The 26,083-nt window shown below is 40.1% G+C and overlaps 1 protein-coding gene across 4 annotated transcripts in view; it reads left to right on the top strand.

Moving 5' to 3' along the window:
- Positions 1-26,083, top strand: part of nckap1 (NCK-associated protein 1) — a 189,439-nt gene that overhangs the window by 53,328 nt on the left and 110,028 nt on the right. For all 4 annotated transcript variants that reach the window (XM_078228532.1, XM_078228531.1, XM_078228534.1 and 1 more), the window contains exons 3-10: positions 7,950-8,042; positions 9,795-9,851; positions 9,946-10,088; positions 13,161-13,251; positions 17,937-18,074; positions 18,158-18,206; positions 19,901-20,057; positions 23,025-23,081. In XM_078228532.1, coding sequence (XP_078084658.1) covers positions 7,950-8,042; positions 9,795-9,851; positions 9,946-10,088; positions 13,161-13,251; positions 17,937-18,074; positions 18,158-18,206; positions 19,901-20,057; positions 23,025-23,081 — 785 coding nt within the window. The remainder of the gene's footprint in view (positions 1-7,949; positions 8,043-9,794; positions 9,852-9,945; positions 10,089-13,160; positions 13,252-17,936; positions 18,075-18,157; positions 18,207-19,900; positions 20,058-23,024; positions 23,082-26,083) is intronic.

Below are 26,083 nucleotides of genomic sequence, written 5' to 3'. Positions count from 1 at the left end.
CTATTCACAAACAGGGCATATAAAGACACAAACTCAATTTACAGAATAATGGTTGGAATGCGAGTCTTTACAGGTAATCAAGTCTTACAGGTACAGACAATGTGAGTGGAGAGAGGGTTAAGCACCGGTTAAAGAGATGTGTATTGTCTCCAGACAGGACAGTTAGTGAGATTTTGCAAGCCCAGGCAAGTTGTGGGGATTACAGATAGTGTGACATGAACCCAAGATCCCGGTTGAAGCCGTCCTTATGTGTGCGGAACTTGGCTATCAGTCTCTGCTCAGCGACTCTGTGCTGTCGTGTGTCGTGAAGGCCGCCTTGGAGAACGCTTACCTGAAGATCAGAGGCTGAATGCCTGTGACTGCTGAAGTATTCCCCAACAGGAAGAGAACACTCTTGCCTGGTGATTGTCGAGCGGTGTTCATTCATCCGTTGTCGTAGCGTCTGCATGGTTTCCCCAATGTACCATGCCTCGGGACATCCTTTCCTGCAGCGTATCAGGTAGACAACGTTGGCCGAGTTGCAAGAGCATGTACCGTGTACCTGGTGGTTGGTGTTCTCACGTGAGATGATGGCATCCGTGTCGATGATCCGGCACGTCTTGCAGAGGTTGCTGTGGCAGGGTTGTGTGGTGCCGTGGTCACTGTTCTCCTGAAGGCTGGGTAGTTTGCTGCGGACAATGGTCTGTTTTGAGGTTGTGCGGTTGTTTGAAGGCAAGAAGTGGGGGTGTGGGGATGGCCTTGGCGAGATGTTCATCTTCATCAATGACATGTTAAAGGCTCCGGAGACGATGTCATAGCTTCTCCGCTCCGGGGAAGTACTGGACGACGAAGGGTACTCTGTCCATCGTGCCCCGTATTTGTCTTCTGAGGAGGTCGGTGCGGTTTTTCGCTGTGGCGCGTCGGAACTGTCGGTCGATGAGTCGAGCGCCATATCCTGTTCTTATGAGGGCATCTTTCAATGTCTGGAGCAGATCCTGTGTATATGGAGGGCTTGTCCGTAGGGAATGGCTTCTTTAACTTGTTTAGGGTGGAAGCTGGAGAAGTGGAGCATCGTGAGGTTATCTGTGGGCTTGTGGTACAGTGAGGTGCTGAGGTGATCGCCCTTAATGGAGATGCGTGTGTCCAAGAATGCAACCGATTCCGGAGAGTAGTCCATGGCGAGTCTGATGGTGGGATGGAACTTGTTGATGTCATCATATAGTTGTTTCAGTGATTGTTCACCATGAGTCCAAAGGAAGAAAATGTCATCGATGTATCTAGTGTATAGCATTGGTTGAGGGTCCTGTGCGGTGAAGAGGTCTTGTTCGAACGTGTGCATGAAGATGTTGGCATATTGAGGTGCAAATTTAGTCCCCATGGCTGTTCCGTGTGTCTGGATGAAGAACTGGTTGTTGAAGGTGAAGACATTGTGGTCCAGGATGAAGCGGATGAGTTGTAAAATTGCATCTGGAAACTGGCAGTTGTTGGCGTTGAGTACTGAGGCAGTTGCAGCAATGCCACCGTCGTGGGGGATGCTGGTGTAGAGTGCCGAGACATCCATTGTGACGAGGAGTGCTCCTGGTTCAACTGCTCCATGTGTGCTGAGTTTCTGTAGGAAGTCCGTAGTGTCGCGACAAAAGCTGGGGGTTCTTTGTACAATGGGTTTCTCTCAAAATTTAATTTCTCTCCCATCTCTTCGCATGTCCTTTTCAAGCACATCCTATCCATGAGACCTGCTGTCCGTTCATTTTAACTCCCTTTCCACTAACTGCTGACCATCAACCTTCTCTTCCCACGCTCATAAGTAGCTTGCGGTGTCATTGATTTTTGTCTCCGTCTTTCAAATCTGCCACAAAACGCCCTTGAACCCCTTAGCTTGAATGCTAGTGCTTCCCTAATTTGTGCCTGTCTACCCGACCCCTCATGTCTCTTGGTTTCTGTCTCTGTTCTTTCACCCCCTCTGCTCTCCCTGCATCTCTCTCTCTCTCTCCCTCCCTCTTTCCTACCACCCCCTCCTGCATCTCATGCACTTTCTATTAATTGAATTTTAATTGTATTCAATGATATGTAGACGATAGATAATAGGGCATTCACTTGAGTTTTCTGTTGGACTACAACTCTGGGTTGCAGGGTTTATACTTGTAATTTCTAACTTTGAATATAAAGGAGTGTTAAGATTGTTTCTGCTTCTTTCTTTGCCAACTGCATTTCTGGAAAAGACCTGCATATGGTTGTCTAAAGGAATAGGTTGGAAGCTAAGAAAGTAAAAATCAAACACAAAAACTATGATCTTGGCCAAATGGTGCAAATGGCAGAAAGCAATTCCTGTATGTCGATGTATGATTACAGTATGATATTCTTGCATTCTGAACCATAAGCCGAGTAGAAGAATGAGGTGGATACGAGTTACAGCCCTGCCAAAGAGGAAATAAGGTAGGGCCTTGGCATTGTTACTTTGTTCTAGAAGTAAAATCATAAGTGAAGTATTGTGTGAGCTGGATAGCTGTCTGTTGGATAGTGATGAAGCTTTAGATTTTCTAGTAGAGTTCTTGAATTAAAGGGATCAGATGTTGTCTACCTTTCACAAGGAATTTTAGTCCTGTGTTAAATGTGTTTGTTGTGGACTTGTTTAACTGTCCTGGATGACGAACAGATTGATTAAAATGTTTCCTTCGCTAAAATTAAGGAATGTAAAATTACTGCTTTCTTTAGGTTTGGTGATGAAAAGGAATCATGTGGTGATCAATGAAGTGCTGCATAAAGTTTTGGCTGATAATCAGACTACAAGTTGACAATGGCTTGATGTGGGCATTTTGGTGCAAAACAATTCACCCCAGATGGTTTCGGGGTATCGTCAGTCTTTGGAGTATAGGAGTCTCCTGAATAGAGTGACAAAAATTGTGCAATGTACAGGAAAAGCTACTGGCAAGTTTAAATATTGGTTAAATGTTGAGGATAATGACAAAGAAGTGAGGCTGATGGGTTGTAAGAGCGAATAAGAATGCATGTTGCAAGCACTGATAGTGGGCCTGGAATTGACTCTTCTCAGAAACTGATTGCATAGTGGAGAAAAACCCTTCATAGTGCAAGAGGGCATTTATTTCAGTAATAGCCCAAGTAGACAAGTAAAATGAAAATAGAAGCAGCGTTCATGACTGTCAAGTTGTGGTGGCTGCCAATAAACTTGAAGACGAATGAGAGGCAAAACAACAGAAATTATAGTTGGAGACCATTTGGAGTTTATCCTGAAGTACCATATACTGAGCAACCAATTTTGTCAAAGAGGTAGATTTGTATTGAAAAGGTGCTTGCCACTGAAACTAAAGAGGCAGCAGATGCAGAAGGCAAATTAAATGCTTCTATCGGCTGATGATGCTTCCATGGTTTGATATTTTTCAGTGATATCTGTTTTGCTGAAAATAGGTTGTCTTCTTGTAAAGGAAATCATTCAGGCATCTTCATGATGTATGTTGTTAATTTCTTGTAAGTGGTACTGTGAAACTTGAGAAATGTGTTAGTAATAGGCTGCATATGCTGCCACCGCAACTGTAGAGGGTGCACTCACTGCACACGCAGTCTAAATGCTTTTGACATGACTGTTAGCAAGACTTGGATTGAAGAACAATGAAATTGAGCTAACACCAGCAGAGAACAGTAATACTTGCAGCTCAATGAAAGGGCAATCGGACCATTCAATTCACTTTCTTTAGTGAGCTGATAATTTCTGGAATTGTCTGTAAGCAGCGTCTTTCCTCAATTTGTGATGTTTAGCTAAATTATAAATTTAAGAAACAAAATAACACAGGTGCAATCTATATTTGTTCAGTGCCTAAAAGGATGGATTTTGTATTGACTTTGAATGGGATGGTGAGCGAAGCAGAGGGGGCTGGGTGGAAAGCAGGTTAGCGGGAGGGGGGTGAGAAAAGCAACAAGCAAAGCGGCAAGGGGCAGCAAGCCAAGTGAGGAATGGCAAAAAAGCAGCAGGTAGATGGTGCGCCTTCAGTGGACAATAGGTATGCAACCATGTCCCAACAGCATAGTGCATGCTTCTACTTAAGGAGTGGGGTGCTGACTTCCTGTTCCAGGCGCATGACAATGACGTCAGCAGCACCAACTTCCTGTTCCAGTGTGGTGGTAAAATTAGAATCCCAATTTAAAATCGGGAATGAGGCTTTTAAATACATTGATTTAGATATTAGGCAGAGTAGGTCAAATTTCTCTCTCTCTCTCTCCCTCTATCTCTACACCCTTATTGCCTCCACTGCTTCAATGATTGATTTGATTTGCACCAAGGACCCTGCACCCTTAAAGTTGCTCCTAGCACAAAAAGAAGGGATTTTCTGAAGATTTGTTTTATTGATTGTCCAGGATGTCATGCATGTATTTAACGTCCATTATTCAGGGGTTCCCAAGATGTGGGATGCGATTCCCATGTGATGTGGGGTTCCAACATAAGTAATTGAGGTCACGGCCATCTCCTCCGAGGCAGCAATGACCACGGTGGAGTGAAACTAGGCCCAAATGAAACTCTTACAGTGGGCCACTTTGATAGAACTACAATCTTGACATACTTTGTCGCGTGATTCTGGCTGATTGTCATGAGATCTGCCGGAGCCGGCCTCCATTTTTCTGCTGATAACTTAATTAGTCTGTGTCTGGGGATTGTATTATTTATTGTCCGTGTATTTCTAAGAAGGAGCAGGCCAGTGGAGGTTGTTACAACATTTCGCTATCAACTTTAAGTTTCTGAATAAATGAGGATTTTGATATCTCGGTGAGGGTGGAGGAATTCTTTCTTGGTTGTCGGGATTCAATCCAGCAAAGTTTAGTTGGAGAAGCTGATGGGCAGTGATAGGTACTTGGTCTCCATGGACTTGACATAACTTGTATTTATCAAGGAGGAAGGAGCAAGAAAACCTCTTTTGTCACTCATCACGACCCCCAGAGCCTTCAAAATGGTATTGCAATTCTCTCCCTATTCACTCTCTCTCAGCACTCTTCCTGACCTCTGCTCTTGCAACTCTCCCTGCTGCTCTGATAACATACTTCCCCTGCTCATCTCCAACTGTCTTCATTCTCTGCTATCAGAACTCTCTCCTCAACCTTCCATCTGCCTCCACAACTCTCTGCAACCTCACACCACCATTTCCCCCAACTCCCACTGTTTTATCGCAGTTTAAATGCATTAAAATGGCATTACAATGGAGAGAAAGTTTGGGATGCACTGCCATATTCTATCATGGGGTCCCAAGTTGATGACATCATGGAAGCTGTGTGCTTAAATCCAGCTATTAGATTTTATGCTTTTGAAAACTTTAATATATAGTTAAGAATTCTGTTATCTTATTCCTATATAGTAATATTGTGCAAAATTAGTTTTGGTGTAGCTGTCTTTCTCCCTTCTATCCAAAAAACGTTGGGTCTATCTGCGGCATCAAACTCTCACTTTCCACAGATTTGGTGCAGTTTTCTATTTCATGAATTTTGTTCGACCAGTTTGCTTTCCTGATGGTGATGAATGAACAAAGCTGAAATGTTGAAGGAGGATAAAGTTCTAATTTCACTACAACCATGATTCTAGGGTCCCCTCCTGCCAATAGTTTTGGGGAAGAGCATTATGCCTCTTCTAGTAAAAAGCAAGTTCAAGTTTGAGCTACTGATATGTGATTTACTGAGCTCTACCATAGTTTAGCAAAACTAAGCTTTAAAATTATCATTTTACATCCTGTCTTTCAATTTTTTTGCATGCCTAACTTGACTTTACCTGGATAATTTGGTAAGTGTGGATTCTCTTGCTGCGTATAAAGTTAAAGTTTATTTATTAGCGTCGCAAGTAGGCTTACATTAACACTGCAATGAAGTTAGTGTGAAAATCCCCTAGTCGCCACACTCCGTATAAGCTCCATTAGTTGAGTCTTACCATGGCTGTGTAACACTTATTGATGTGACTGTCATTTTACATGAAGTATTTCAAACTGTTCTTTAACTTAACTGCAGTATTTGTGTTGTGTTTGCTGAATTGGTAGTTTGGGAACTGTAGCTGATCATGGTGTTACAATGAGTTAATATTGGCCAATAGGATATTGATTTATTCTGAAGAAGGGTTGTTGACCTTTTCTCCACAGATGCTGCCTGATCTGCAGACTAGTATTTTGTGTTTATTTCAGATTTTTACCCCTAGTGTTTTACTTTTGTAGTAGTTGCTGTGCTGGCAAATTGCTTCATGTTTTGAAATTTGTAGTATCCCGTTTAGAAATCATAGAAAACAGGTCAATCGGCCCATCGAGTCTGCATTGACTCTTTGGCAGAGCACTCTGCCTATAGGCCCATACCCTGCCCTATCCTCTCAATTCTGTGCACTTACCATGGCTAATCCCCCTAACCTGCACATCTTTGGACTGTGGGAGGAAACCCATGCAGACACGGGGAGAATGTGCAAACTCCACACACACTCACCCAAGGCCGGAATTGAATCTGGGTCCCTGGTGCTGTGAGGCAGCAGTGCTTGCCACCATGCTGACATTCAGAAGCCATTTTCATAGCGCTTAAATTACCGGCCGTTTGCCAAATCCTGAACTTAAGATATTTATTTGAAGAATTGTAATGTTTTAGGGGCATTAGTTGGAAAATTATCTTCTTTTGTACAAATTTCATGTTTCATTTTTTAAAAGTTGGAATGACAATCTAGATATCATAAATATGATATTGCCTCAAGCGCTGTAATGTTCTACCTTATGCATTGCAAAGGTAAATGAGGTATTTATTGCGTTGTATATGTTTTATTGTAGTGCTTCAGCACTAAGGGATGAGAACACTTGAGCGTAGAATTAAAGGGCCACCATTTTCCATTGAGCAAATCAGAATGTTGGCAATTAAATTTATTTTTGTGGGTTTAGAATACAGGTATATGCAGACTAAGCCAGGCAGAATAGTATTTTAACTGAACATTGAAATATTTTGCATTGTTGGATTTAAATTTAGTGACATTAAACTGAGTTTTGAGCTTCAAATATCTGTAAATTCTTGTAGGTAAACTGCAAGGCTGGGTCTGAATAGTCTTGTTACTTGTTTTCCAAAGTAAACATAAAACCTGTAATTAATAAGGAGATATTTTGTGTTCTAGTGAGTTTCTGCTGGTGCTTTTCATACAATGGGTACTTTGTGTAGCGTTTTATGGGGTATTGGGTTAGATGCTTGGTTGGTCTGAGTACATTTTGGGCAAACTTGTTCCTAGATATTTGTTAAAGGCACTAAGTGGAAGGAATATATTTTTTTAAAAGGCTGCTCTGTTAAACTTGGCTGTCTGTTAATAAGGTTCATCTATAAAAATTCTAATTCCCTAATGAAAAATATAATAGAGAAATGCCAGTATGAATGCTCTCGTTCCAGGCTGGTTTGTTTTCCTAGCGACCAAGTTATGTTGTTGCATAAAATAATGAATGATGCAAAAAGGCTCAGAAGTCCTCAGCTCCAGTTTGAATAAAGACATTGATTTATTATGGACCAGTTATATTGCTAGTTTCGTATGTGTGATACAGCTCAGGTTTGCAGAGATGCAACACTAACAGTATAAACAGGAGTATTGTTGTGATTATGTTTTCACAGGTGGTTTGAAACCACCCAGAAAAGGTGGTTTATTAGTTCATTTGCAACAGAAACTCCACAACCAATGTGCTGCAAACCTCTGAAATTTTATAGTTGTATTTTAAAGCTTTTCATGTTAGTGCACAGATGACTGGTTTATAAGCCTTTAGCTAATGTAAACTACTGAGTTGGCATTTGATTGCTGGTGAGTGGAGTATTGTGGCGCCAGCTGTATAACTTGGTTACATCACTCCACCTATAGCTACTGCCCTTACTGATTCTAGTACTGTAACAGTGTAATTCATGTAAGATTGTCTCAAATTCAGGATTCATGTATTAATGCAGTAAATGTAAGTTGTAATGTAAAAATGTTTTTCTTATTTTAGCAACAGCTGTCACAACTACACAAGGAGAAACAGGAAATTTTGAAGAACCTGGCACTTTATTACTTCACATTTGTGGATGTCATGGAATTTAAGGTAGTAATACGGACCTTTTAAATAACTATGTAAAGCCTTTTCAAATTTTGAATTACTGTAAGTCACAGCATATAAGCCAACTAGTGTATACGACAACACCATATTCCTGTCCCCAAAAATCATGTTTAACTGCATGTACTCAGTGTATAAGTAGAACCCCCCCCATCTTTTCAACCACAACATGTCTCATTAGTAGCTAGTCTCAATTTTTCACTCCACCCCAAATGTGTTTTGTTTACTTATCTGTACCATATAACTGGGCACAAGTGATCAAGCAGGCGATACGGGCTGTGTTGCAAAGACACATCCACTCTTTTGCAGCGGATGCCAGTGGCATTTCAAATAGACAATCATCCACGCCAGCGGTTCACTTTTATACTTGGTATGTAAGTCAACCCCAATTTTTGGAGGTCTCTTCTGAGGCTTTGAAGGTTGACTTATATTTGACTTGTATGCCAACAAGCTTGCTGCTTCATTCCCACTCCTCCTCCCTATATTGTGAATCTCTTGTGACGAAATTGCTAATGTCAAAATAATGCCTTAACTGATGGCTCATTTTGGCATTGAACATCAGGCTTCCTTATAGGTTGGGCTCAGGAGCATGCTGTAATACCTTTCCCAACTTGATGGTCGGAGAGCTGAATCTCACTATTTTTGTGGCATTATTGTCCATTGTTGAGTAGTTGGTTTAATGAATAGAGGTCATATTACTGTTTAAGTGATTTGTCAGTTTTGTTCTCTGGACTTTGTTTACTAATATCTCAAACTGAGAATTTAAGAACTGGATTCTCACATGGATAGAGCTCTCTTTTTAAGAGCACCATTCCTCAAGAATACTTCACATGGGCAAGGGAATATTGCTGGCTGATATTCCTCCCCCTCTAATGTTTAATTCTCTCCTGATTTTGCATAATTATGTAAATTACCTGTCTCTGCTTCTGTTGGATTCGCTCCTCTTCTGTTTACCAATTATTCACTGCTCGGATATCTAATCTACTAGTTCCTGTCCAGCTCTTGCCTTTGCTGATAAGACCAGTGTGTTGCATCCATACAGCTCCAGCGCCTTCTGTTTCCTCTTGAGAAAATCGGGGCATGATATTGAGGGGTGGGGCCATTCTAATGACCTAATGACCTATTCCCTATTTCAAGAACCTGCTTGGACAAGGATATACTTAGTCATTGTTGTGTAAGGTTAAAACTATAATAAGTGAGAATAGTTTGTTTATCAATCTAGTTATTTATTTGTTCATAGACTCTTAAATCTTCTGTTGTTAGTTTGAAATTATTCAATTGGGTTATCCTATAATCATCTTGGAAAAATTAAGAGTGAAGTTCTGCAGATGGCCTTTCCTGCAACTAACACTCTGAGCTTTGGTTTTATTTGTTATCCTTCTTGTGCCGCATTTGCTGTGCCCCTGTGCATTACACTACTTGCGAGCTGAGTTTCCCATTCTTGTCTTTTGTGTCTGGCCCGATAGTCCCATCACTTTGTTCTGGCTGCATGAGCATGTTACATTAGTGCTGGTTTTCGTTGGCTGTCGAGCACCTTTCTGTCCTTGCTTGCCCATGCATTTCTTATTTTGCACTTTGCATGATCATATCATATTGCTGCACAACTTTCAACCAGTTTCATGCCCTGTTCTGCTTCCATGGGCTTGTCAGCCCTCTGGAATTCTCTATCCCTTTCCTTTCATTCATAAATAATACTGTCAATAACAATGTTACTTATTTATTTAAATTGTTCCCCAATAGGATCACGTAAGCGAACTGCTGAACACTATTGATGCTTGTCAAGTTTTTTTTGATATTGTAAGTATTTTCGGAAGTTTGCAATAATTTTCAGTAGAAGTTGCATCATTTTTGAATTGATTGCGTTTTTATTTTATTCTCCTTCTGTATCCAGACTGTCAACTTTGATTTAACCAAAAACTATTTGGACTTGGTTGTAACCTACACAACACTAATGATAATGGTGTCTCGGATTGAAGAGCGGAAGGCAATTGTAGGCCTGTATAATTATGCACATGAAATGCTGCATGGAGCTAGGTGAGCATTAATCTATATTTGGAATCTATAAATTTTTGCTAGCTTGTATGTTTTAGTAGCTGAGAGTATAGCTGTTAGGTAAGTTTAATACTGTAAGATCTTTTTGAAATAAGATTAGAATGACATGGGGTATTAAGTTGCTGGTGAGTAGTAAATTGGATTTAACATACAAATTATTTACATGATTATTTATAGAAATTTTTAGTCAATATCAATTTAATTATTGGTCTTAGCAGTATGCTTGACTTTTGGGTTTGTTGTCCTGGTATTCATTCTGTCATGGATTGTGCACTTTGTCACATTCAGAGCTTTTCTTGAACTTATCAGGACACTATGCAAGAATAGCAATATAAGGGAAAACAATAGCTTGTACAGTATGAGAAGAATGCTGATTGATTGACAAGTGGACTCTGGTGGATACATTACCATAGAGAATATGTTAGGTGCTGTTGACTGGCGCTGTAATAGGGTGCATCGAAGGCATCCTGCATGATAATAGGTACCCTGATCAAATCATTTTGCATATGTATCACACCAAATCATGAGCATGCATAAGGCTGTCACTTTTGGCCCTGAAAAGTGCTTAGTCCACCTCATCACCCTGGAAGGGCAAGGTGTGCCAAATATTTGAGCAACAAGTGAAGCTAACTGTTTTACGCTGCTACTTTGCAATAGCAATGTGATTGGTGTTCGCCACCAACAGGATGCTGCCATCAAGCCAAAAAGATTTTCTATCTAACACACAAATGAGTGGTGTGGCACGTGAATTTCCGTGCCAGTGTAATGCTAGGTTTGTAGGCTGTTAGCCCCACAGACTGGCAGATCGTACAAGCAGCGTGTCCCAGCCACTAGATATAGGATTGACTAATCAGCTCTTGCCTGCAAAACTCAGAACATAGTGTCCAACATGGCATTGTGATTCTGCTAAATAATATTTGCTAAATAATCCTAATGAATGCAAGATGACAAACTTTGACATATCTTTTTTTTTCCTTCACAATGTCACATTCCTTTCCTTGAACCAAATTTGGCTTAAATGGGCCAGATTTCTATGTATGGAATGCTTATTTGTGCTGAAATTTAATGTTCCTATGTGCACTTTTCAGGCATATATATCGATGAGTGACTATCCAATTCTGAATTTGCGTAATAAATAATTGATGTATGTGCTCACAGTTTTGAAGTGGTGGTGTTAGATTTTGCAATTAATATGGGAAGGTGGAAATGGCGCATACTGAGTGGAACACAGGTATTTTGGTCAGAAGTCTTGTGATAGCTTATATTTGTAAGTGTACTGTCATATTTTCTGATTTTTGGGTCTGATTTATTCTGGTGACTATTCCAAATTTGCTGCTTGTTCAGTTTGTAATGCTGAAAATCTTATAAATGAAGACCTTCTGCCCAATAAATTAGATGATGGTTTGTATCTGAATTTGAAAGAATTGTTATGCTATATAATCCTTTAAGGATTTTCTATGAAGGGTACAAAGCATTACTTGGATGAGAAAATAATGCATGTAGCATGACACATTTTGTTTCTACCCACTTTCTGTAAAGCTCTTGGAACTGCTCCGTTGCTTCAGTTATTTCTCTTCACTTCCCCCGTTGCATCTTTCAGTGTTAAATTGGAGCAAAGTTGCAGTCTCCTCAAAGTGTGGAAGTAGTTTAAATTGACCCTGATTGCATTTTATATTTTGCAAATGTGTTATTTCCAAAATAGACCAGGTAATGTTTTCATTGTTAGGTGTTATTCAAAGATTTGAGGTGGCTGGGAGAAGGGGGTGGATATTGATTGGAGATCAGTGGAGGAAAAGGCTGATTATTCATTGAACCCCTGGAACAAAAAAAACAAGACATTTTGGTTCCTATTTAGGCACGTGAGAAAGCAAATAGCCAAACAAAGTAACGGAGTGGTTTCAAGATGAGCTTTACTATAGCTATAGGACCCTGAATGTCCATTCAGGGCATTCAGTGAAAAATTTAGAAATATGTGGCAATAAAAGTCTCAGCTTCGATTACAAGCAATTAGGAACAAAATGTGTCATGCGACATACGTTATTTTCTCATCTAAGTAATGCTTTGTGCCCTTTATAGAAAGTCTTTAAAGGATTATATAGAATAACAATTCTTTCAAATTCAGATACAAACCATCATCTAATTTATTGGGCAGAAGGTCTTCATTTATAAGATTTTCAGCATTACAATTGACGTACGAGTTATCTCTATCCAATCGTAGTTAAGGTTACATCATGTGCACACAAGGGTATAATGTTAAATTAAAACTTGTGCATGTTGTATCATCAAGAAATGATAGCTGTATCCCTGATCAATGGTATCTCAACCTCCCTTTCCATTGTTCCTTGTTCTAATGGGCAGACATGAACTGCAGCTGCACATTATTTCAGTTAGATGGTCCTTTACACTTAGCTGGACTTACTTTAATCAAAACCTGTAATTTGCGCATTGCTTTCCCTGTGTGACTGAAGTTCAGTTTGCAGCTTATGTGATTTTTAAACTTGTGATTATTAAACCTTTCACCATGTAAGCATTATTGGGTTAACATCGGAGGGCCTCACTTATTTGGGAATGCAACAGTGATTCTGATTGTAGTAAAGTTGTTGCTCAGACTTAGCTAGTGCCAGTTTGGCACTTTAGTGTTGAGTCCAAATGGCACATAAGAATGTACAGCACAGAAATGGACCATTTGGTTCCACTAGTCCATGCTTATCCTGAGCCCTCTTCATTTAAACCCATCTGCACATCCATCAATTTCTTTTTTCATACTTGTCGAGCTTCCCTTAAAATGCGCCATAACATGATTCAGTCGTCACAGCGTTCATACTCTCTCGCATATTCACTTAAGCAACAGATATGCAGTAAGTACAAATTGCATTGGGTATGATTATTTACCTCACTGCAATTTTTTTGCATACTACCTGTGAAACATATAATGCCTTGTTGAAATGAGGAACATATTAAAAGACGATTATCTGGTGCATTAAATGTTGCTCTTTTATCTAAAAGCTGGTTAACTTGCTATTGGAAATAGCCCATATAATATGTTTCTAACAGTGATCGTGAATATCCAAGACTTGGTCAGATGATTGTAGATTATGAGAACCCTCTAAAGAAAATGATGGAAGAATTTGTACCACATAGTAAGGTAAGACGAGAGAGGTGGCATTTTCCGTCAATTTTTTAAAATTGTGTTAATCTTTGGGTTAAAGTTTTTTCTATACTGTAATCTGCCATCTTAAACCTTGTCCCCTCCCCCAATAAGTATATGGAGCTCGTGGACCTTTTTCAACAAGGTTGAGGTTTTACAATAACTGCCTCTGCCATGTTCCTCCCTTCCACTAGCCCACCAGGCCAAACCTCCCCTCATCCCCTCTGCCTTAGCCTGAACTTGTATATCTTTCTCTCGTTACTCTTCTATCTCCCTCTCCTGCTTCCTCTGAGTTCATCTTATCCGTGAGACCCATCTACTAATTACTCAACTGTATTCCCACAAATCTGCTAGCCACCCAAATCCCCCTCCTGGTCCCCATGATAGACAGTTGTTAATGGTTCCCACTTTCTTTTAAATCTGCCCTCATCATTGCTCTCCTCATAAAACAATGATTGACCCTGTCACCCTTGCAAACTATCACCTCAACTTCAATCTTTCTTTCTTAGGCAAGGCTAAGGGAGGTGGGGTCTGCTTCCTAATCAACACCTCATGGTGCCTAGATGTAGCAACACTAGCAACTTTCTGCTGCTCAGACCTAGAATACCTGACTCTAAAATGCCACCCCTACTACCTTCCGTGGGAGTTCACCTCCGTTAGCCTGATGGCAGTTTACATCCCACCCCATGCGGATGTGAAGATTGTGTTGGACGAAATATACACCACTACGAATAGCCTTGAGACGGAAACATCCCGAGGCCTTGTTCATCATGGCCGGGGACTTCAATCAGGCCAAGCTCAAGAGCGTATTACCAAGTTGCCACCAACACGTCTCCTGTTCCACCAGAGACCCAAACATCCTAGACCACTGCTACACAAATATCAAACATGCCTACCGCTCTATCACCCGCCCACACTTTGGCAAATCAGACCGCAAGGCTGTGTTCCTGCTCCTGGCTGACCAGCAAAAACTGAAACAGGAGAATCCATCAAAGAAAGTCGTGCAATGTTGGTCTGAGGAATCTGATGATCTCTTACAGGACTACTTGGAGTCAATGGACTAGGCAGTATTTAAAAACTCTGTGACCAGCCTGAACGAGTACTCCACTATGATAACTGACTTCATAAGTGTGTAGAAGACTGTGCCCAAGAAGCAAATCCGTGTGTTCCCCAACCGGAAACCATGTATGAACAGGGATATCCACTGCTTGCTGAAGTCCAGATATGCGGCGTTCATATCAGGCAACACTGACCTATACAACAAAAAGTCAGATATGATCTAAGAAGATCCATCAAAGATGCCAAAAGACAGTACCGGACCAAGCTAGAGTCCCAGGCTAGCCACACTGACCCCCGTCGACTATGACTAAGACATAACCGGCTACAAGATGAAGGCACGTAAAATCGCTGGCTCCAATGCACCTGTCCCTGATGAGCTCAATGCATTCTACGCCCATTTTGAGCAAGAGGTCAGCGAGAGCATGCCCTCCACCCTGGAAGCCTGGATGAACCTGTATCTGGGGTCACCATTGCAGATGTCCGAGCAGCCTTGTCAAAGGTCAACCCATGGAAAGCGACTGGCCCAGATGGGGTACCTGGATGAGCACTCAGATCCTGCATGAATCAGCTGGCAGGGGTATTCGAAGATATCTTCAACCTCTTTTTACAACAATCTGAGATCTCTATCTGCTTCAAGAAGAAGACCATCATCCCGGTACTGGAGAAAAACCAAGCAACGTGCCTTAATGACTATTGGTCGGTGGCTCTGACATCCATCATTATGAAGTGCTTCGAAAGGCTAGTCATGACACAAATCAATTCCAGCCTCCTGGACTACCTGGATCCATTACGGTTTGCTTACCACCACAACAAGTCCACATCAGGCACCATCTCCTGCATTCTACCCTGGAACACCTAGATATCAAAGACACTGATGTCAGACTCGTATTTATTGACTACAGCTCAGCCTTCAACACCATTATTCCCACGAAACTCATCTCCAAACTCCATGGCCTGGGTCTCGACATCTTCCTCTGCGACTAGATTCTGAACTTCCTAACTCACAGACCACAATCAGTAAGGATAGGCAGCAACACACCTCCACGATCATCCTCAACACCGGTGCCCCACAAGACTGTGTTCTCAGCCCCCTATTATACTCCTTATACATCTATGACTGTGCGCCCAAATTCCCCTCCAATTCGATTTTCAAGTTTGCTGACGACACCACCGTAGTAGGTCGGATCTCAAACAATGACGGAACAGAGTACAGGAATGAGATAGAGAATCTGGTGAACTGATGCGGTGACAATAATCTCTCCCTCAATGTCAACAAAATGAAGGAGATTGTCATTGACTTCAGGAAGCATAAAGGAGAATATGCCCCTGTCGACATCAATGGGGACGAAGTAAAAAGTGTCGAGAGCTTCAAATTTTTAGGTGCCCAGATCACCAACAACCTGTCCTGGTCCCCCCCCCCATGCCAACACTATAGTTAAGAGACCACCATTGCCTCTACTTTCTTAGACTAAGGAAATTTGGCATGTCAGCTACGACTCTCGCCAACATTTACAGATGCACCATAGAAAGCATTCTTTCTGGTTGTATCACAGCTTGGTATAGATCCTGCTCTGCCCAAGGCCGCAAGGAACTACAGAAGGTCGTGAATGTAGCCCAATCCCTCACACAGACCAACCTCCCATCCATTGACTCTGTCCACACTTCCTGCTGCCTTGGCAAAGCAGCCAGCATAATTTAGGACCCCACGCACCCCGGACATTCTCTCTTCCACCATCTTCCTCCAGGAAAAAGATAGAAAAGTCTGAGGTCACGTACCAACCGACTCAAGAACAACTTCTTCCCTGCTGCTGTCAGACTTTTGAATGGACTTGCCTTGCACTAAGTTGATCTTTCTCTGTATCCTAGCTATGACTGTAACACTGCATTCTGCACTCTCTCATTTCCTTCTCTATGAACGGTATGCTTTGTCTGTATAGCGGGCAAGAAACAATACTTTTCACAATATGCTAATACATTTGACAAATCAAATAAAGTCCTTGATTGTGTTGTCGTCTCCTAAATCTGTTCCCACCTTTCCCTGAACTCTCATCCTTCCTGTCATATTTCCTCCTGCTATAGTATGGAATAACAAATAGAAGATCAAATGACATCCTATGAGATTGTGACAAAGGGAAACTATCCCTCATCCTTGACTCATTTGCAGTCTTTGACACAATTGACCATCTTCCTCCAATGACTCCACTGTTGTACAGTTGGGTGGGACTGCTCTCATTTGGTTCCATTCTTATCTATGTAATCATAGCCAGAGTAACATTTGCAATTGCTTCTCTTCCTAATCCTGCACCATTAGCTCTGGTGTCTCCTGAGGATCTATCCTTGGTCCCCTCCTAGTTTTCATCTGGTTCCTTATGACACTATCATAAAAGCAATGCTAGTTTTCACATGCTTGATGATAACACCACCTCACCACTACCCTCTTTTTAAAATTCTCATCCTTGTTTTCATTTCAATCCATGGCCTCCTCTCCCTCTCTGTAATTTTATATCCCACAACCCCCTCAAAAATTTACATTTGTCTACTTCTGTCATCTTGAACATCCCTGATTTTAATTGCTCCACCATTGGTGGCCACGTCTTCAGCTGCCTTTGCACTTAGCTCTGGAAATCCTTCCCTGCACCTCTGTTTCTCTACTTGACATTCTGCCTTTAAGAAACTCCTTAAAACCTACCTCCTTGTCCTATTTGACCATGTTTTCTTATGTGGCATGGTATCTTTTGTTTCATAATGCTCCTGTTGTGACGATATTGTTCCTTTAATAAATGTATTTATATCATGTTTCTTGCGAAGGGTCTGATTAAAATTCAGCCCTGTTATATGGTGCCGGTTTGTTTGCACCAGGCAATTCCGTGCTGAGAATGCAGGAGAATAATTGGTTTTAGATAATGGGGTGTTTGTTTTGATTTGTGTTAATACAGTTTTCTTTATTTTTGTTTTTTCCCCTGCTATTTCAGAGCAGGGTTGGATTAGATTGATTGACAAGAGACAGAGTCATGTGCTAATGGGCAGAACTAAGCTTGCAGGGAAAACAAAGTTCTTTTTGATTTTAAAAACTCAGTTGTTTCTTAGTTCTGAAAGATACAAGGTGTCTTTTTCTCTCTGGCTGCTGTTCGGGACTGTTGGAAAACAGGTGTCTGTCTCTCTAGAAGTTCTCTCGGACTGGTAACAAGTAAAAGCACCTAAGCCCATGTTGTTTGCTGACTGATTTTGAAAAGGAGCTTAAGTTTAGAAAAGGAATATTGCTTGAATCGGAACTAATGGAGATAGATTAGCAGTTAAGAAGTGTATCTTGTAATTTTAAGTGGTAAAAGTTAAACTAATTCATTTGTTATAGTTGAACTATATTAAAAATAAAGTTTGTTTTTATTAAAGCTTCCTCGCGTGTCAGTGTAATCACACTTGGAGTTGGGGTCCAGTCTAACTTCATAATATACCTTGGGGTTTCTGATCTGGTCTCTAACACCGTAAAGCACCGTGTCAAATTTTATGATGTTAAAAGCACTACACGAATATTGTGTTTTTGGTGTTGATAATTATTGCATTATTTTTCCAATGCCTTTGTTGAAAGTAACCTTATTGTTGTATATCTTTCTCCTCCTTCCTAGTCTTTGTCAGATGCACTAATTTCACTCCAGATGGTTTACCCTCGACGGAACCTTTCAGCAGAACAATGGAGAAATGCCCAGTTATTAAGCCTAATCAGTGCTCCCAGCACCATGCTTAATCCTGCACAATCTGACACGGTAAAATAAATTGTATGCGTCCACAAAATGTTGTTTTAAGTAATTTAATTTTTTCAAACTAATTTTTTTCTTTATTATTTCAGATGCCATGTGAATACCTCTCTTTGGACACTATGGAGAAGTGGATTGTTTGTAAGTGTTGAATGCATGATTATGACCTCTCCTGTACTAAATAAATTCATCATGGAACCTATTGATTCTAGCCAGGAATGTACGCATTTAGTCCCTTGAGCCTGCCCTGCCATTCAATAAGATGTTGACTGATTTTATGATCTGACTCTTTGCCCGCTATCCTTGAATACCTTTGACAAACAAAATCATAGAAAGAAATCATAGAAACCCTACAGTACAGAAGTAGGCCATTTGGCCCATCGAGTCTGCACCGACCACAATCCCACCCAGGCCCCACCCCCATATCCCTACATGATTAGTTCCCTACAAAAGAACTATCAAAACAGATTTAAAATTAACAATTGACCTAGCATCAGTTGTGTTTTGCAGAAGTGAGTTCTTAGCTTTATTGTTGAAAGACCTGACTCTGATTTTTAGACAGGTCTACCTTGTCCTTGAATTTCCAACCAATGGACATAGTTTCTATCTACCTGATCCGTTCTCCTTAATAAAGTGTAACATTTGATCAAAGTGTCTCATAATTTTCTAAATTCCAGGGAGTACAACCCTAGTTTTGTGTACTCTCACTTTGTCATTTCAACTTCAGAGTCCAGGCATCATTTTGGTGAATCGATGCTGCACTCCCTTTTTAAGATTAGACCCTTAACTGAACACAGAACTCCAGGTGTGGTATAACCATGGTTTTCTGGAGCTGCAGCATGATTTCTTGCCCTTTGTATTCTAGTCCTTTAGATATAATGGCCAGCATTCCAATAGCTTTTTTGATTATTTTTTCTATCTGCCCATGATATTTTCATCTATGTACATAGATTCCCAAGTCTCTGTGCTTCCACTCTTTCTAGCTGTTCATCATTTAGAAAGTATTCTGTTCTATTCTATTTAGGTCCAAAGTGAACGACCTTACTCTTGTGTACAGTGGAATCCATTAGCTATAGTTTTACCCATTCCCTGAAAATTATGAAGAGATATTAATAAATTAATGTTTCAATTGACACTGATTACAATATCGTCTATATTTGTGTCTTGGGAAGTGGTTTCTATCCTAAGTTATCAACTAGAAAAACAGTATTTTTTCTGATTTACGTCATACTGCAAATTTTTCTTATGTCTCCAATGTTCTAACAAACTCTTGGTTGGCCCCTCACATTTTATTGTCCCCAAACTTGAGGTCATCTGAGACTTTGCTGCTTATGTCTCCACTCTCACCAATTGCTGGTTCAGTGCTCAGTGACCTACTCTGGCTCCTGGTCAAGTAAAACCTTGATTTTAAAATTCTCATCCCTTTTTTTCAAATCAACGCATGATCTCAGTCCTCCTTATCTCTGTAACCTCTTTCAATTCTTCACCCCTCCAACATATCGGTGCTTATTGAATTCTGGCTCCATTAACATCCCTGATACTTAAATTGATCCACCATTGCTGGCCGTACCTTTGCCTGCCTTAAGCTGTTGAATTCTCTCAAACTTCGCTTTCCTCCTTTTAAGATGCTCCTTAAAGCCTGCCTCTTTAAGCAAGCATCTAGCCAATTATTCCCTTATGTGGAACGGTGCCAAACCTTGCTTTATGATGCTCCTATGAAGCATCTAGGGGCGGTTTATTACATTATAGGCACTTCATGGATACAAGTTGTTGTTGTCATGTGAAACATTTTGAGATACAATTGGTGATAAAAGATATTTTACCATTTTTATTAGTTGGTTTTATCCTATGCCATGGAAACCTGAACTCAGATGCAGCTGCTCTAAGTCTGTGGAAGATTGCCCTGCAGAGCAGCTCCTGTCTTGCCCTCTTCAGAGACGAGGTGTTCCATGTTCACAAAGTCGCAGAAGACTTGTTCATGAACATAAAAGGGTACTTTATTTTTTTAAATTGGTAACTGTACAAAATTCAATGCACCAATAGAGCATTTATGTGTAATTTGTGACATGTGAAAGTAACTGCTACCAAACTGTATATTGGAATATTGATTTTATAAACAGCATTTTATTGCAAGTACCGTATTAATAATTACAAAAACAAAACCTTAGATTATGTGATTTAATTTTATTTTTCAGCAGTAAATGATATAATGCACATATTGTGTGATGGATGCTGTTTAAAAATGTTTGGAGGATGGAGGGAGAAATATTTGAAAGAGTTATTTCATTGATAAATAGATTGTCAAAACAATTTAAGTGCAGAATTGCTCTGATTCCTGGCAGCGGCAACAAATTTTAAATGTGGTTGTGAAATTGCATTCCCTGAAATCTGAAGTTGATCAAGCTCATAATACTTATAAACTATCAGAATTCTGGTCAATACATTTGCTTTTTTTTTCAAAAGCTAATTATCAGTGATCTCTTTGTTTATATAAATAAGCATTAACTGTTGTGTTGTCATGTCTGCTTCCAAATAGTTAGGATGGGCTGTAAAAGGCATTTGTTGCATTTGATCTCCCCAGTTCAATTAAATTGCTTATGTTGCAAAAAATGTTGCAAGCCTGAAGACTGGAAATGTTTTGGAAACCAGCAAAGAGCCACCAAAATTTGATCCAAAAAAAAAGAACATAAGAGTAAACTAACCGGAAACATAAAAGCAAATTATATGAGCTTTTCTAAGTATATAAAAAGGAAGAGAGTTACTAAAGTGAACATTGGTCCCTTAGAAGTAAAGAAGGGAGAAATGATCATGGAGAATGAGGAAATGGCAGAGGCATTGAACAAGTATTTTGTCTGTATTCGCAGTAGAAGACATAAGTATTATACCAAAAATAGACAGCAACCTCGGGGCTAACAAGGATGAGAAAATTGAGGAAGTATCAGCAGAGAAAAAGTATTGGAGAAATTTAAGGGATTAAAATCTGACTGATCCCTTGGACCTGATGGTCTGCTCCCTAAAAGTGACTGCTGCACAGACATTGGGTGCACTAGCTGTGGTTCTTCAAAATTCCTTAGATTTGGGAGCCATCAGATTGGAATTTGGCAAATGGTACACAGTTTTTCAAGAAAGGAGGGAGAGCGAAATGGGGAACTTCAGGACAGTTAACCTAACATCAGTTGTTGAGAAAATGCTGGCAATTATTATAATACAAGTTTTAACATTGCACTTAGAAAAGCATAGTATGGTTAGAATATGCTAACATGGCTTTACTGTCAAGAAATCTGTTTAACAAATTTTTTTGAGGATCTAACTGGTAGGGTACTTGGAGGAAAACCAGTCGGTGTAGTCCACCTGGATTTCCAAAAGGCGTTATGCAAGAAGTTACCAGATAAGATGAGGCTCATGGAATTGGTGATAATATATTAGCACGATAGAGGATTGATTAACAGATAGAAAGCAGAATAGAAAACAATTTGTCAACCTTTAAGAAGCTCCAGGACAAAGCAGCTCTCTGGATTGGCTTGTCACTGAATGTTCAAACCCGCAGCCTGTACCATCTAGAAGGAGGTAGCAGATGCTTGGGAACACCATCTGCAAGTCACACACCATCGTCCTGACTTGGAACTACATCACTGTTCCGTCGCTGTCATGAGGCAAAATCCTAGAATTCCCTTCTTAACAGCACTGTTCGGGAGGACGCAGGCTGCAAAGAGATATTGATAGGTTAAGTGAGAGGGCAACAAGATGGCAGATGGAATATAATGTTTGGAAGTGTGGAGGTATTCACTTCGGTTGTAAAAACAAAGCTGAATATTTTTGAAAAGTGGGAAGTTTGTAAGTTTTGATGTTCGAAGAGACTTGGATGTGCTTGTACATGGAACGCAGGAAGTTAGCACGAAGGTGCAGCAAGCAGTTCGTAGGTAAATTGCACATTGGCATTCTTAAAGGATATATTTGCATTAGAGGTGGCATGTCAGGGGGTTGATCTATGATGAGAGACTGAGTAAATTTGGCTATTATTCTTTGGGGTTGAGAAGAATGAGAGGCAATGTCATTGAAATCTTCAAAATTCCTCAGGAACTTAATAGGGTACTAGCTGGGAGATTGTTCCCACTTGTCAGGGAGTCTAAAACACTGTCAGGATAAGGGGTCAATCATTTCGGACTGAGATGAGGCAAAATTACTTCACTCAAAAAGTTTTTGAGTCTTTGGAGTTCTTACCCCAGAGGGATGTGGATGCTCCATCGTTCGATACATTTAAGGTTGGGAAAGACATTTTTTGTTCTTAAGGGACATGGGGAGCAGGCAAGAACTTGAAGTTGAAACCCAAAATGAGTTCTAATTGTATTGAATGGGCTCGATGGGGCCATATGGCCTGCTCCTCCTGTTTCTTGTGCTTTTTGTTCCAGCAAACTTTGCTACTTTAGGCACTGAAGTATTCATGTCCACTTAATTCTTGAAGTTGCCTCAATAATTACGGAAAATCCAAAGAAATTTCACATATTGCATATCCTAAATGGCCTTGGAGATAAATACATTTGGGAGCAGTGTGTGACATAATTGTGAATAGTTGTAGCTAATTGCACTTGATTGCCACACAAGGAAATATGATAAACTTGGATGAAGTCCAATCATTTTTAACACATGGTGCTTTTCTCTCTTCCAAAATAAACAGTTGACTAAATTATGAAATTGAACATGTATGACAATGGTTTAATCTACCAAAAAAAATGCTTTTCTTCCTAACAGAGTTTGTAATTCTTGAAATTTGATTACCAGTTTCTAGAAATGCACTTTGTCTTCTCGAACAAATAGATCATTAAACTGTTCAGTACTACTTTTGATACTTTTACAAGTGTAAATTTCATTGTGTGCCTTTTTTGGGTTTAGAAGTGCTTTGAATTTCAATCCAAATCAACGATAGTGATCTTGACATGAATTTCTACTTTATTTTTCCAGCTACAACAAACGTATTGCTGATATACGTGAATGCAGAGAGACGGCATTATCACATGCGTAAGTACATCTAAAGTTTCAGCTTAGTGTATACTTAATATCCCCTCCTGCAATTTTAAAAACTGAGGCCCAGGGTGAACATAAATGAGCAGTGTGACATCCAAAATCATTGAACACTATAGCACCAAAACAAACCATTCAGTTAATCAGATATGTGCTGATGTTTTTTTTGCATACGAGTAACCTTGAAATGCTCATGTTTGTTTTGTTCCCAGTAAACTTTCCAAATCTTTTCGGGACGATGCTGAATTTCCTTTGTCAAGAATTTGGATATTGTGCTTCAGCAATAGTTTATGTAGAAAATGTTGTTTCCAACCAGCCACTGCTTCGAGTTTATATTGTCTTGTTACTATCCAGCCAGTGGAAATAGTTTATTATCATTCACTGTCTGGCTCTTCACAATCTTGAAGACGTCTACCATGACAAAAAAAGGAACTTGTTTGCAGCCCCTCAGTTTGGATTTGCTTCATCTGGCTCATCGGTGCTTTGATTGCCATGTAGTTCCCTGTGCTTAACTTTGATCAGGTAAACAACATAGCTGCAGGTGCATTGTGAGGATCCAGACATGATTTCATAATTATTGAGTTTCAATTATGAAATATACCAGTCCATCTCTGTGGACAGCCATCTTCTGTTGTGGAATTCCAAAGAGAAAAGTAATTCTGGTAATTCCTGGAAGAGCCACCATATCTTATTTGCAAATTATAGTGCCATTTGATTTACTTGAGATAGCCATTACTTAGTTTGGTCACAATTACTGACTTCATTAACAGGTCTAAAATTATTTGAGTAACCTTTATTAAACAGAAGACTGAAGAAAAATTGAGTCTGCGTGGAAATAGAATTAAATGTAATATAATTTGCAGTTGAATGTAATAGTTTTTATATTGATGACAAAAAGCAAACCGTTTGCAGAACCTTAGCTCTTGTGAAGGACATTGCCTCAGAACAATTTCCAAACTACCTTTCTTTGAAATGATAATACAGTTTCCCAAAGCAAGACTGTTCTTATTGCACTAAATGGTTTTATGTATGAACATCAGCAAAAATATTGTGCTAGTGAGTTAACCAGTAAATAAAACAGCCTTGTGGACTCCTGAGGACATAACTAATTTAGTATTCATGAGAGGGATGAGAACAAAAGGCATCCAGTTAAATTGTGTGCGCGCACCCTGGCCCCTCCACCCGTTGTATTGTTCTTGTCATCCTGTGGGGAACTCTGATCTGATTTAATCTGATAAACAGCCTATACAGAAATATGTAAGCAAATGTCATCCAAGTTCAGAGCTAGTACCAAACGTACTCGTGCAAAAGTCAACTCCATGACATTTGGCTCAAAAAACATCTTCCATAAACCTCGTAAAAGTGCACACCTGGGAACTTTTAGATTTTTCCTTCTGCCAATTCTAGAGGCAATCTTCCAGTCAATTGACAAGATGAATGTGTAACACATGGGCTGAAATTTTCCAATTGTTCACGCCGGTGGGATCTTCTGGTCCATTCGATGATGCGCCCCCACCACTGGTTTCCTGGTATCGTGGGGTGTGGTCAATGGGAAATCTCATTGATAGCGGCGGAACCAGAAGATGAATGGCGTGCTGCCTCCTGGCACGAGAAACATGGGAGGCCAGAAAATCGCCCTCCCCATGATCAATTACAATGTCTTCAAGAAAGAATGATGAGCATGTTGTTCAATTTAAACTGGAGGAAAACATGGCAGAATAGGTCAATGAATATTGTCAAAATGGGCATATCATTTGTTGAGCTACCTGACTCTATGCTCCCAGAGAAATGACCAAAGGGTGGTATTTCAGAATTCAAGGCCAGTGTCGAGTGATGCACAAGCTTCATGAAAAGGCGTGATTTAGTACTGTCAGAAAATTAAAATTCCACAGTGCCTGCCAACTGAGCTTGCAGATAAAACAATGGAATGTGATTGTGTCATCTGACAGCAAGAGAAGACTTCATATTGATTGGTTTGCATTGGAAAACAAATGAATGAAACGCCAATTAACTTGATGACTTTCAGCAAGACCATTATCCAGATCAGTGAAAAAACTATCCTTGTGATGACTGGCCATGAGAAGGCATGATTCTGTGGTTCCATTTGTATGGTGAATGGCATAAAATTAAATCTGATGGTGGTATTCAAGCACAAAACTCTCACCGAAGAAATATTTCAGGAAGGTGTTCATGAGTGAGGCTAGATGGATGAAAGCGATTGCGAGATATGGATCAAAAAAGTGTGGAATTTGAGACCAGGAGGACTATGTAAAGAAGAAAGTTTGCTTATCTGGAACATGTTTAAATTTCACCTTGTTGACTGTAGTGTGACGAGAGATGTTAATATTTTGGGGTCTATCATGTTATTCTGTGAAGCAGGCTTGTGGGTCTGTCTGTGTATGAAAATAATTTAATTAAGATGGGGACTAATTGGTACGATTTGAAAAGTGTAGGTGTTAAAGCATACATTTGAAGTAGGTACGACCAAGTGACTTTTCTACAAGTAAGCATGCAGTGGGTACTAATTGGCATTAGGGGATAAATAAGGGTTTGGAGAAATTTATTACAACTTGGAGAAGCACATATATAAATAAGGAAGGGTTCTTAAATTTTATTTGACTCAAGTGAAGCCAAACGGAAATTCAAATAGGGCTAAAAGCAATAGAATTGAAGATGAAAAAGGATATTTAAGGAGATATGTTAGTTCTGCTGGGGTACAGCTCTGTTTTGGGGAAAGAGCTATGAAGAGGTAAAGTATGAAGCAGCCATTCCAGCCAAGCATGCTTTAGAAAGCAGGGTTTAGTTTTTGAAGTTTGTCAGATTTCCATAGCAGAATGGAAGTTAGTTTGCGGGATTGCCTAGTAATACTGGAATTTTGTCGTAAAACATCAATAAGGGAGTGTTGCCCAGAGGGTGTTTACCTGTGTGCTTAACCAATGAGAAATGTTCTGTGAAGCAAAATTTAATTGTGTTACTGTCATCTTGTGTGTTTTCTTTGT

The sequence above is a fragment of the Mustelus asterias genome, chromosome 14, assembly GCF_964213995.1.
Source record: "Mustelus asterias chromosome 14, sMusAst1.hap1.1, whole genome shotgun sequence".
In the NCBI taxonomy this organism is placed as follows: domain Eukaryota; kingdom Metazoa; phylum Chordata; class Chondrichthyes; order Carcharhiniformes; family Triakidae; genus Mustelus; species Mustelus asterias.
This window is presented reverse-complemented; position numbering and strand designations above follow the sequence as displayed.